At 42.7% G+C, this 12,518-nt stretch overlaps 1 protein-coding gene across 4 annotated transcripts in view; it reads left to right on the forward strand.

The window, feature by feature from the left end:
- CDH3 (cadherin 3) overlaps nt 1-12,518 on the forward strand; it is a 98,070-nt gene that overhangs the window by 68,477 nt on the left and 17,075 nt on the right. For all 4 annotated transcript variants that reach the window (XM_089902404.1, XM_022583355.3, XM_089902405.1 and 1 more), the window contains one exon: nt 11,938-12,020. In XM_089902404.1, coding sequence (XP_089758530.1) covers nt 11,938-12,020 — 83 coding nt within the window. The remainder of the gene's footprint in view (nt 1-11,937; nt 12,021-12,518) is intronic.

Below are 12,518 nucleotides of genomic sequence, written 5' to 3' on the forward strand. Positions count from 1 at the left end.
AATAGAGACATAGACGTAGAGAATGGACATGTGGACACAGAGGGGGAAGGGGAGGGTGGGACGAAGTGGGAGATTAGGTTTGACATAATTACACTACCATGTGTAAAATAGATAGCTAGTGGGAAGCTGCTGTATAGCACAGGGAGCTCAGCTCGGTGCTCTATGATGACCTAGATGGGGGAAAGGGTGAGGAGGGAGGCCCAAGAGGGAGGGGATATAGGTATACATATAGCCGATTCACTTCATTGTACAGCAGAAACTAACACAACATTGTAAAGCAATTTTACTCCAATAATAATAAATAAATAGGGCTTCCCTGGTGGCGCAGTGGTTGAGAGTCCGCTTGCTGATGCAGGGGACACGGGTTCGTGCCCCGGTCCGGGAAGATCCCACATGCCGCGGAGCGGCTGGGCCCATGAGCCATGGCCGCTGAGCCTGCGCGTCTGGAGCCTGTGCTCCGCAGCGGGAGAGGCCACAACAGTGAGAGGGCCGCGTACCGCAAAAATAAATAAATAAGTAAGTAAGTAAGTAAGTAAATGAGTGAGTGAGTGAATGAATGAATGAATGGCTGTTTTGTGACCTTTTCCCCCTGAGCAGAGCACTGTTTTCCCTTGATACTTTTTTACAATATTTAAGGCTGTAGATGAGACATTTGAGTGACTGTAGCACACGTAATTAAGTATTCTGTTGAAAGTTAAGTTGTTGAGACTTTTTTTTTAAAACACTAAGCAACAGTCATGAACATCCGTGCAGGTATGGTTTCGTCACATCTTGGATGACTTCCTGGCACAATTCTTGGGTTGAAGGACTTGTTTAAGGCTTAATAGCGCAAAAGTTTTTGTCGATATACCTTTCCCCCACCCCCTAACAATGTATAGCAGCATCCATTCCCTAAGTATTTCACAACATTTGTCCTTTTAATTTGTATTTCCTAGTAAGTGAACTTTTTTCTACGGGTAGTTTTACTCAGGAAAATGCCAGAATCTTCTTTCAAGGCAATGCCACATACTTTCCCCTTGCACCTTCTTATCCCAGTCCCTTAACAGAAAGTAGTGATAGCTACAAGGACAAGTTTGTTTACTTTATAAACTAGGTGTGTCTCTAGACCAAGCTAGAATGGAAGCACCTTTGACAGTGTCTCCCTCATTCCCCAACAAGATGCCTTTTGGCCACAACACTTTCAAACTGATATTACTCTTCCCTTCTCATTAAAATGCCCAAAGATCAATAGGAAAACTGTCGAGTGATAAAGTGATCAAGTGTTGATCACTTGAAGGACATTTACCCCTGAGAGTTGGGTGGTTTTATTTTACCAGAACATCCAGTAAGGTTGGACATTGGGACTACATAGCACCTCTATGTCATGGCTGAGAAGACAAGCTTCTGACCTTCATGGGTGTTTCCTTGAGAGTTTGGAAGTGTCTAGGCAATTCCAACCTAAAAGCAGGCCTGGGATGAGTTCCCAGCCTAATATCCATTAATTCTTAAAAGTCTATTTAAAAAGCTTTCTTCTTTCAACAGCTCTAGTACTCCAGGGACTCAACCCTTCTTGCCCAAGTTTTATAGTGGCGCCAGCTCAGGATCTGAGGCCAGGCTTGGCAGGATGGTCTTTAGAGAGAAGCTCTGAGCACAGGCCGGGGACTCCTGGTTCCCTTGGATGTTTCTATCTAGTGCAGATACACAAGGCTCTGATTAAAAAAAAAAAAAAAAAAAATCTCTAGAAGCTGTCTCAGGTTACTAACTCCCTTCCCCAACAGTATTGTAGGAATTGTATGTTCAGACTCAGTGCTGAAACCTATCAGTTTATAGTGGTACAAATACCTACATCTTCATCAGGTTCATCGACTTTTTGGTTCAGAATCTCTGTGGAAGAAACTGAGTTTAAAGCTGTCACATGACTTTAAGGTCCTAGGTGGGTATGGAAATAAGAGCTATGTTTACGTCTCTGTTTTTCAGCCTTAAGATCTGAACTATTGCCCCATGTGCTCGTCAGTGCTCACCAACTTGTCCCAGAAAGAGTTTGACACGAGCCCATTCATGCCTCCATGACTTGGCCAAGATTTGTGGCCTTGTGGAGCTAGGCTGCAGTCAGGAACGGGAATCAGCTTCCTTCACTAGCTGTGAGAAGGTAGGGTAGAAGGAGGGTGAGTAATGATGAGACCTGGTTTCAGATCAACTTCATTTTGAAACCAGTGATACAAGCCAGTAGTGCCAAGAAGCATCTGGGAGGAAGTTGTAATGATCTGCCCCAGGGCTTACCGTTTACCAGCCTCTGTGTGACTCATGGCTTACAAAGAAAACTGCTCATGTTTCTACAGGTGCCTCAGCGAGTTTCCCTGGGCAGGTCAGATTGGCTGTGAGATCTCCATCCTTTGCCTCTCCCAATAAACCATGGAGCAGCCCCTATGAAACAGTCCTCTCCAAACGCAGACTGAGCCAGCTCCCCGTTATGCTCTTTGGTTCTGTGCATCCCCTTTTCCCTTCCGTGCTTCAGCCCTTCGGTAAAGCACATGGCTGTAACTAACCCCATGCCCACTCTGAGAGATGGTTTCTCTATGGTATAGAGAGAGGCATGGACTTGGAGTCAGAAGCCCTGGTTAATTGTGAGTAGGCTAAAGGTCCCTCTTATTGAGGGCTTACTCTGGGCCAGACACAGTGCTCAGTGCTGTGTGAACATTATCCCACTTATTCCTGCCAATAATCTTATGAGGTAGGTATTATTCCCATTTTCCAGATGAGAAAACAGCTTCTGTACGTTCACACGACATGGATGTGAACCCAAGTCTTTTGGACTCCAAATCCCATATTCTTCATCACTCATCTCCCTCTGCCTTTAGGATTTGAAATCTGGTCCTGCTGCTTCCGAGTTGTGGGGCTTCGTATACTTTGCTCTCCTCTCTGAAGCTGCTTCCTGAGGCACTTCAACCCCAGGGCAGTCTCTTGTTTCCTGAGTTGTCAGTAATAGGGGAGTAGTATCTACCTTGTGGGTTGTTTTTTGAGGACTTGGATAAGAAAACACTTAGCTGGGTGTCTCGGGCAGAATGGGTCTTTGAAGCTTGCTCCTGCCTGCCTGACTCATGCCCCTTGGTTGTATTCTGCACCCAGCTGAATGTGGCTGAGGGCTGATGGGGCAGCTGGAATGTTGCAGCCTGCGTGGGAGGCATGTACAATTGAAGTACCTGACCACTGACTTCTCCTTGATTGTTGGTACTGTCCCCTCTAAGAATAGATGGGACAGCCCAGATACTGTGCTACAAATGTTTGGACCCATAAAACAATGGAAATGTGCCAGCAAACACGGCAGTGAAGTGTACCGTACATTCCTGGTGGGCAGATTTTGTAGACAGCAGGAAGACGGTTTCTGGGTTTCTGGCAGCTTTTAGAGTTTGGGGGATTAAGGCATTAGCCCCCTGCTGGGTAACTTGGTGGGACAGGATTGGAGAGTTCATTGAGAGGCACTCATTAAGTGAAAAACCTGACAGGCTTATCTGGCCAGCCCCTCTGCTAGCTGAAGATCTTCCCTTAGGAAGAGGGCTGTTTTAAGAATGGGAAAAGTGACAGTTAATTTTGAATCAGTGTTTGAATAGCTAATGCATTCACGTGGGTCAAAATTCAGAAGGGTACACAGTAAAAAGTCTCTTTCCTGTTGCTTAGCTACTAGCTTCTCCACCCATAAACCCAGTTTTTTGGGGTCACCTTCCAGAAGTATTTATTTTAAAATACAAATGTTAGCATAGACTACATTGCTCCATATCTTTTTAAATTAATTAATTAGTTAATTAATTAAGCTGCACCGGGTCTTTAGTTGCAGCACATGGGATCTTCGTTGCCACATTGGAGACCTTCATCGCGGCATGTGGGATCTAGTTCCTTGACCAGGGATCAATCCCAGGCGCCCTGCATTGGGAGCACAGAGCCTTAACAGCTGGACCACCAGGGAAGTCCCCATATCTTTTTTTTTTTTAATTAACAACATGTCTTAGAGATCTTTCCACGTCAATACATAGGGGCTTCCTTATCTTTTACAGCTTTTTATGGCTGCACAGTGTTCTCGTATGGATGTTAGCATTACACAAAGTTAATCTGTCATTGATGGACATTTAGGTTGTCTGGACTTTTGCTATTACAATCCATGCATTATTGATTACTTTGGTAGATAGCTGTGGAAAGGTGATTTTGGACAGGAGGCAGTATCCTATAAGAACTTAAAGGTACTTGAAGATACACATTTTGTTCCCTGAATGCATCCCTAGTATTTAGAAGAATATTGGGCACTTAGGAAACACTCTACTAGTTCTTGATGGATGCTGTGTTGAAGAACCTGACTTTAGAATATGACCACCCCGAGTTCTAATTCTAATTCCACTCACTAGCTGTATGATGTTGGGCAAGCCATCTCACCTCTGAACCCCCATTTCCTCATGTGTTATGAGTCCGTATAAAGTTCTGGGGTTTACAAATTTGTGGTTTTGTGGTTTTATCTTATTTGATATTCAGGATGACTCTGTGAAGTCTAATTTTCATCTCGCAAATGAGAAAACCTAAATTCCTAATAAGTTAATTCAAGTTCTGCATCAACATGCTGATGGTTCCAACTAACAGAGTTTTGAGGGACCTTTGCATGTGTCCTTAACACAGCTTTAAGCAATGCTGAATCACCTAGTGAGTTTAGGTGTTCCCTTTTAAGCTTTTCTTCTTTTTACATCAAGGAGAAAGTGTCTTTGGTCCCATTATTATTATTTTTAACTAATCTATTTATTTTTGGCTGCATTGGGTCTTCGTTGCTGGGTGCAGGCTTTCTTTAGTTGTGGCGAGCAGGGGCTACTCTTCGTTGCAGTATGCGGGCTTCTCGTTGCTGTGGCTTCTCTTGTTGTGGAGCACGGGCTCTAGGTGTGCAGCCTTCAGTAGCTGTGGCACACGGGCTCAGTAGTTGTGGCACATGGGCTCTAGAGCGCAGACTGAGTGGTTGTGGCACACGGGCTTCAGTAGCTGTGGCACGTGGGCTTCAGTAGTTGTGGCTTGTGGGTTCTAGAGCACAGGCTCAGTAGTTGTGGCGCACAGGCTTAGTTGCTCCACAGCATGTGGGATCTTCCCAGACCAGGGCTCGAACCCGTGTCCCTTGCATTGGCAGGTGGATTCCACTGCACCACCAGGGAAGCCCCTACTATTCTTGAATACATCTTTTTATAACATGCTTCTCTCCCTTCAAACCAAGGGAAGACAGGCCTTAGGCTCGAAGCCTCAGCAAACATGGGAATTCCCTGGAGGTCCAGTGGTAGGACTCCGCACTTTCACTACCAAGGGCACGGGTTCGATCCCTGGTCGGGAAACTAAGATCCCTCAAACCATGCGGCATGGCCAAAAAGCAAAACAAAACAAAACAGAAACTTCAGCAAACAATTGATTCTGGGGCCCACAGAATTCAAGTGTGTTTCCCAGGATCACCCATCAAGTTAAAGTCAGTGCCTGCACAAGAATGGGGTCTCCATCACTATTAATAGTATTAACAGCAGACCTGGCCATAATGCATCCTATTTGTGAGTTCTTTACACTTATTCTCATTTAATCCTCACAGCTACCTGTAAGAGAGTTACTCTTATTATCCCCGAATCTAGTACTTTTCTCCAAGTATCACACTGCCTCACTGGGCATCTAAAAATCAATCTTTGCTATTTCAATAGATGGAGAAGGACCACAGGTAATGGGGGTTAGGGAGGAAATAAGAAAACAAACTCTCAGGTGTGTCAGAAAGATAATATAACCATATTATATAAACAACTCAATCTAAACAGGTCTAGGTACCACTTCTGGCCATTCCATTTCCTAGCTATGTAACTTCAGTGAATGCATTTAACCCCTCATTTTCCCAATTTAGAAAATGGGCGTTAAAATCTACTTTATAGGGTGCTTGGTGAAGATTAAATGAGAAAGTATACAAATGTTAGGGCTTCCCTGGTAGCGCAGTGGTTAAGAATCTGCCTGCCAAGGCAGGGGACACAGGTTCAAGCCCTGGTCCAGGAAGATCCCACATGCTGCGGAGCAACTAAGCCCGTGTACCACAACTACTGAGCCTGCATGCCGCAACTACTGAAGCCCGCGGCCCGTGCGCCGCAACTACTGAAGCCCACACGCTGCAACTACTGAAGCCCGCGCGCCTAGAGTCTGTGCTCCGCAGCAAGAGAAGCCACCGCAATGAGAAGCCCACACACCACAACGAAGAGTAGTTCACGCTTGCCACAACTAGGGAAAATCCTCACACAGCAACGAAGACCCAATACAGCCATAAATAAATAAATTTACTTTAAAAATTCATACAGATTTTAAAAAAACACACAAATGTTAGCTGTTAATAATAGTAATTCATGATGGGAGGGATTCTCGACTCTTGAGATTGATGCTTGCTGTATTCATTTGCTAGGGCTGCTGTAACAAAGGAACACAGACTGGGGGCTTAAACACAGAAATTTATTTTCTCACAACTCAGGAGGCTAGAAGTCCAAGATCAAGGTGTCATCAGGGCTGGTTTCTGTTGAGGCCTCTCTCCTTAGCTTGTAGATGGCTGTCTTCTCAATGTGTCTGTAAATAGTCTTCTCTCTGTAATTGTCTGTGTCCAAATTTCCTCCTCTTATAAGGACACTCATCATACTGGATTAGGGCCCACCCTAATAACCTCATTTTAATTTAATCACCTTTTTAAAGGTCCTTTTTCCAAATATAATCACATTCTGAGGTATTAGGACTTCAACACATGAATTTGAGGGGGGAACACAATTCATGTTAAGAGAAAACTTGGACCTACAGAAAAATAAAGATAATAAGTAGCTGGTAACCCCAGTCATAGGGAAGCTTCATTTCCTTCCAGTCTTTTTAAAATTTTTTCCCGTGCATAGTTACATATACTATATATGCAGTTCTACTTTCTGCTTACATTTTGCATAGCTGGATAAAAAATCCATGGAGTGCATGCCCCATAGATTATTTAACTTTTGCCCTGTATTAAGATGATTTAAACTCTGCCACATATCATTCCTTGTCTTTTTTAGCCCAAAGGCAAAGCAAGATTCCTCAGAAGATGAGAGTACAAAGCTGTGTGCTGGAGGTAAAGGGCAAGGTCACTCTGGGAATCTCCCTGCCCCTGGGACCCTTTGGAACTGACTCAGGCTGAGATCCCTCTTTCCCCTCCTCCCACCGGCCGAGCATGTTGTCACAGCCCGTGACTCCTCAGTGAGGATGTCGTCAAGGAGGCAGGGCTGGTATCTAAGCAATCTTCTCTTTCTCAGGGACACACTCCAGCCTTCCCATGAAGGAACCTGCCTCTGTGTGTGAGCTCTGGGGCTCTGGGGAGCTGAAGGCAGCTCTGTATGCTTTTAAGCCCTCCATCTTCCTCCCCTCCATGCGCTAAGCCTCTCCCCAAAAGATGGCCAGTGTCCTAAGTTCTTTCACCCAAGTTAGTTTTACCTGTTTTTGAACTTCATGTTAATGGAATCATACATGTGTCCTCTCTTGTATCTGGCTTCTGTCACTCAACCGTGTTTGTAAGATTCATTCATGTTGTTGTATGTCCTTGTGGTTGACTCATTTAATTATATGAACATTCCACCATATTTTTATTCATTCTACCTTGATGGACATTTGGGCTATTTCCAGTCTTTAGCTATTATAGACAGTGCTGCTGTGGCTATTATAATACTTGTCTTTTAGTGAATGTATCTTTGTTGGGTCTATACCTCAAAGTAAAATTGCTGGGTCTTGGGGAAGGTGTATATTTAGCTTCAGCAAATACTGCTCGACAGTTTTCCAAAATGAGTATCCCATTTTACACTCCCACATCAGACTTCTACTTTTTTTTTTATTGAGGTAAAATATGCATAACATAAAATTTGACCATTTTAACCATTTAAAAAATTCGGTGACGTTAAGTACGTTCAAATTGTTGTGCAACCATCACCATAGTCTGTCTCTAGAACTTTTTCATCATCCCGAACAGAAACTCTGTACCCATTAAACAATAACTACCCATTCCCCTCTCTCTCCAGCCCCTGGTAACTTCTATTCTACTTTCTATGTCTATTAATTTGAGTATTCTAGGTACGTCATATAAGTGGAATCATGCAGTATTTGCCCTTTTGTGACTAGCTTATTTTACTTAGCATAATGTTTTCAAGATTCTTCCATGTTGCAGCATGTGTCAGAACTTTATTCCTTTTAAAGACTGAATAATATTCCATTGTATGTATAGACCACATTGTGTTTATCTATTCATCTCTTGATGGACACTTGTGTTGTTTCCATCTTTTGGCTATTGTGAATAGTGATACTATGAAAATATGTGTACAAGTATCTGTTTGAGATCCTACTTCAGTTCTTTTAGGTATATGCCTAAAAGTAGAATTGCTGGATCATGTGGTAATTTTATGTTTACCTTCTGAGGAGCCAGCAAACTGTTTTTCACAGTGGCTGCACCATTTCACATTCCCAGTGCAGGAGGGTTCCCATGTCTTTACATCTTGCCAACACTCATTATTTACTTTTTTTTTTTGCCACCCTAGTAGGTATGAAGTGGTATCTCATTGTTATTTTGATTCGTATTTCCCTAATGACTAATGATATTGAGCATTTTTTCATATGCTTATTGGCCATTTGTATACCTTATTTGAAGAAATGTCTTTTCAACTCCTTTGCCTTTTTATTTACTTATTTTTAATTGGGTTGTTTGTTTTTTGTTGTTCTTGAGTTTTAGGAGTTCACTGTATAGTCTGGATATTGTTTGGAATTCTACTTTTTAATGTTATACTCTTTTTTTATTAATGTTATACTCTTATATACTGTTTGAATACTTCATCATGTTCACATTACTTTTTGTTTGCTTGTTTATCTTCTCAAAGAACCAACTTTTAGTTTTATTGATCTTTGCTATTGTTTTCTTTGTTTCTATTTCATTTATTTCTGCTCTGATCTTTATGATTTCTTTCCTTCTGCTAACTTTGGGTTTTGTTTGTTCTTCTTTCTCTGGTTCCTTTAGGTGTAAGGTTAGATTGTTTATTTGAGATTTTTCTTGTTTCTTGAGGTAGGCTTGTATAGCTATAAACTTCCCTCTTAGAACTGCTTTTGCTGCATCCCAAAGGTTTTGGATCGTCATGTTTTCATTGTCATTTGTCTCTAGGTATTTTTTGATTTCCTCTTTGATTTCTTCAGTGATCTCTTGGTTATTTAGTAACGTATTGTTTAGCCTCCATGTGTTTGTGTTTTTTACGTTTTTTTCCCTGTAATTCATTTCTAATCTCATAGCGTTGTGGTCAGAAAAGATGCTTGATATGATTTCAATTTTCTTATATTTACTGAGGTTTGATTTGTGACCAAGATGTGATCTATCCTGGAGAATGTTCCATGCGCACTTGAGAAGAAAGTGTAATCTGCTGTTTTTGGATGGAATGTCCTATAAATATCAATGAAATCTATCTGGTCTATTGTGTCATTTAAAGCTTCTGTTTCCTTATTTATTTTCATTTTGGATGATCTGTCCATTGTTGTAAGTGAGGTGTTAAAGTGTTACTGTCGATTTTCTCTTTTATAGCTGTTAGCAGTTGCCTTATGTATTGAGGTGCTCCTATGTTGGGTGCATATATATTTATAATTGTTATATCTTCTTCTTGGATTGGTCCCTTGATCATTACATAGTGTCCTTCCTTGTCTCTTGTAACATTCTTTATTTTAAAGTCTATTTTATCTGATATGAGTATTGCTACTCCAGCTTTCTTTTGATTTCCATTTGCATGGAATATCTTTTTCCATCCCCTCACTTTCAGTCTGTATGTGTCCCTAGGTCTGAAGTGGGTCTCTTGTAGACAGCATATAGATGGGTCTTGTTTTTGTATCCATTCATCAAGCCCATGTATTTTGACTGGAGCATTAAATCCATTCACGTTTAAGGTAATTATCGATATGTATGTTCCTATGACCATTTTCTTAATTGTTTTGGGTTTGTTTTTGTAGGTCCTTTTCTTCTCTTGTGTTTCCCACTTAGAGAAGTTCCTTTAGCGTTTGTTGTAGAGCTGGTTTGGTGGTGCTGAATTCTCTTAGCTTTTGCTTGTCTGTAAAGCTTTTGATTTCTCCATCGAATTTGAATGAGCTCCTTGCCGGGTAAGAGTAATCTTGGTTGTAGGTTCTTCCCTTTCATCACTTTAAGTATATCATGTGACTCCCTTCTGGCTTGTAGAGTTTCTGCTGAGAAATCAGCTGTTAACCTTATGGGAGTTCCCTTGTATGTTATTTGTCGTTTTTCCCTTGCTGCTTTCAATAATTTTTCTTTGTCTTTAATTTTTGCCAATTTGATTACTATGCGTCTCAGCGTGTTTCTCCTTGGGTTTATCCTGTATGGGACTCTCTGCACTTCCTGGACTTGGGTGACTATTTCCTTTACCATGTTAGGGAAATTTTCGACTATAATCTCTTCAGATATTTTCTGTGGTCCTTTCTCTCTCTCTTCTCCTTCTGGGACCCCTATAATGTGAATGTTGTTGCATTTAATGTTGTCCCAGAGGTCTCTTAGGCTGTCTTCATTTCTTTTCATTCTTTTTTCTTTATTCTGTTCCACAGCAGTGAATTCCACCATTCTATCTTCCAGGTCACTTATCCGTTCTTCTGCCTCAGTTATTCTGCTATTGATTCCTTCTAGTGTAATTTTCATTTCAGTTATTATATTGTTCATCTCTGTTTGTTTGTTCTTTAATTCTTCTAGGCCTTTGTTAAACATTTCCTGCATCTCCTCGATCTTTGCCTCCATTCTTTTTCCGAGGTCCTGGATCATCTTCACTATCATTATTCTAAGTTCTTTTCCTGGAAGGTTGCCTCTCTCTTCATTTAGTTGTTTTTCTGGAGTTTTATCTTGTTCCTTCATCTGGTACATAGCCCTCTGCCTTTTCATCTTGTCTGTCTTTCTGTGAATGTGGTTTTTGTTCCACAGGCTGCAGGATTGTAGTTCTTCTTCCTTCTGTCACATTACTTTTGTAGTTTAAAAACCCTCATCTGTTATCCTTTCTTATTTTAGGGAAGGATTATTTAAAACAATTGTCGTCATCGTCTGAAACTAAAGGACAGTTGGGAGAGCTCACGCTGACCTTCCCAGGGCACAGCACTGTCCCTCTGGTCCTGGTCGTGCTGCAGCCGAGTACACTGCGGAGCGCTGGTGTCTGGGCCAGCGCTATGGGAACGCCTGGGTCAGGGCATGTTGCCGATGGGCCCAGTTGTAGCCCCTGGCAGGTTTCCTGACTCCATGCTTTGGCCACAAGGAAGGGTGGGTAAGAACATTGGTTGTGAATACTCTCTAGCGTATGCCTTGGAGTCAGGCTGACCTGGCTTCTGAACCTCAGTTTTCTCATCTTTGTAAAGGAGCTCATACCTAACTTGGCAGCATAGTTGTAAAGATGAAATGGGCCCAGTCTCCGGATTAACGAATAGTAGTTATTAACTCAGAGTGCTTGTTTAGAGGGCGGCCAAGCAGGGAGGATTCAGAAGGAGCATGACAGACTGAAACAACCCGAGGTTATCCAGAATGATCTGTGTGGGTGACGGTGTAGCAGGATGCATACAGCGCATATGTAGACTCATAGCCTTCGGAAAGGCTTAAAATCTTCTGCCTCCAGCTGTGACCTTGGGTCAACTCTATGTCTCGTGAGACTCCATGGGGCTAATGTCGCTGAATAGCTATGATTTTGGTTCTTCGGCCCACAAACCAGGAAGTGGTCCGCCCTCTTGAGACCAAACTCAGAAGCCCATCTGAAACTCATATTTGATCACATTGCTGGTCAGAGGAAGTAAGCCAAGTCTCCTTCTGCAGTGGCTTGATCTAGTCAGGGGGCTGTTGTCAGGTCTTGGCTCCCATGGGGTATCTTCCAGAAGCCCCTCCTTCCTAATACTCTTTTCCTCCCTTCCCCACAGTAGTTTTCACGGACTGCCCTGGGCAAGAGTCGGCCCTGCTGACTGATGATGACTTCACTGTTCTGAACAACAAAACAGTCCAGGTAAAATACCATGTCCACCTTCAGGAGAGAAGAAAGACATTCTCCGTGCATGCCCAGCTTGCTGCTGGCCAGGAGACCGAGGTTGCCGTGGCTGTTGTGAGCCATGTTACCCCTGCAGAGGACGCAGGGTTAGACCTCAGTTGCCCATAGCTGTGCGCGTGGGTACCGATCTAAGCAGGGTAGTGTTTGCAGCTGCCCAGGAGGGGGCACCAGAGTCAGGCAAGGGGGGCCCAGAGCTGCTTTGTGAGTAATGGCCCGGTGCCCTTCCTCCCTTGAATTCCCTGTCCCATCTCCCTTTCCTTCTTTCCCATATCATGCCGGTAAACCGCAAGTGAAGGTGATCCCAACACAGGACTGCCAATCTCATGAACCTTTGGGAAGATGGACCTGAGGCTCTTGGCCACATTTCTTTGTTTTGTCTAATTTAATTTTTTGAGCAGCTAATATATCCACATCGTTCAAAATTTTAAATATTAAAAAGTTTTAGAATGAATAACC

Source organism: Delphinapterus leucas, chromosome 20 (assembly GCF_059928025.1).
Source record: "Delphinapterus leucas isolate spDelLeu-1000000601 "Yukka" chromosome 20, BTC_Dleu_Yukka2, whole genome shotgun sequence".
NCBI lineage: Eukaryota > Metazoa > Chordata > Mammalia > Artiodactyla > Monodontidae > Delphinapterus > Delphinapterus leucas.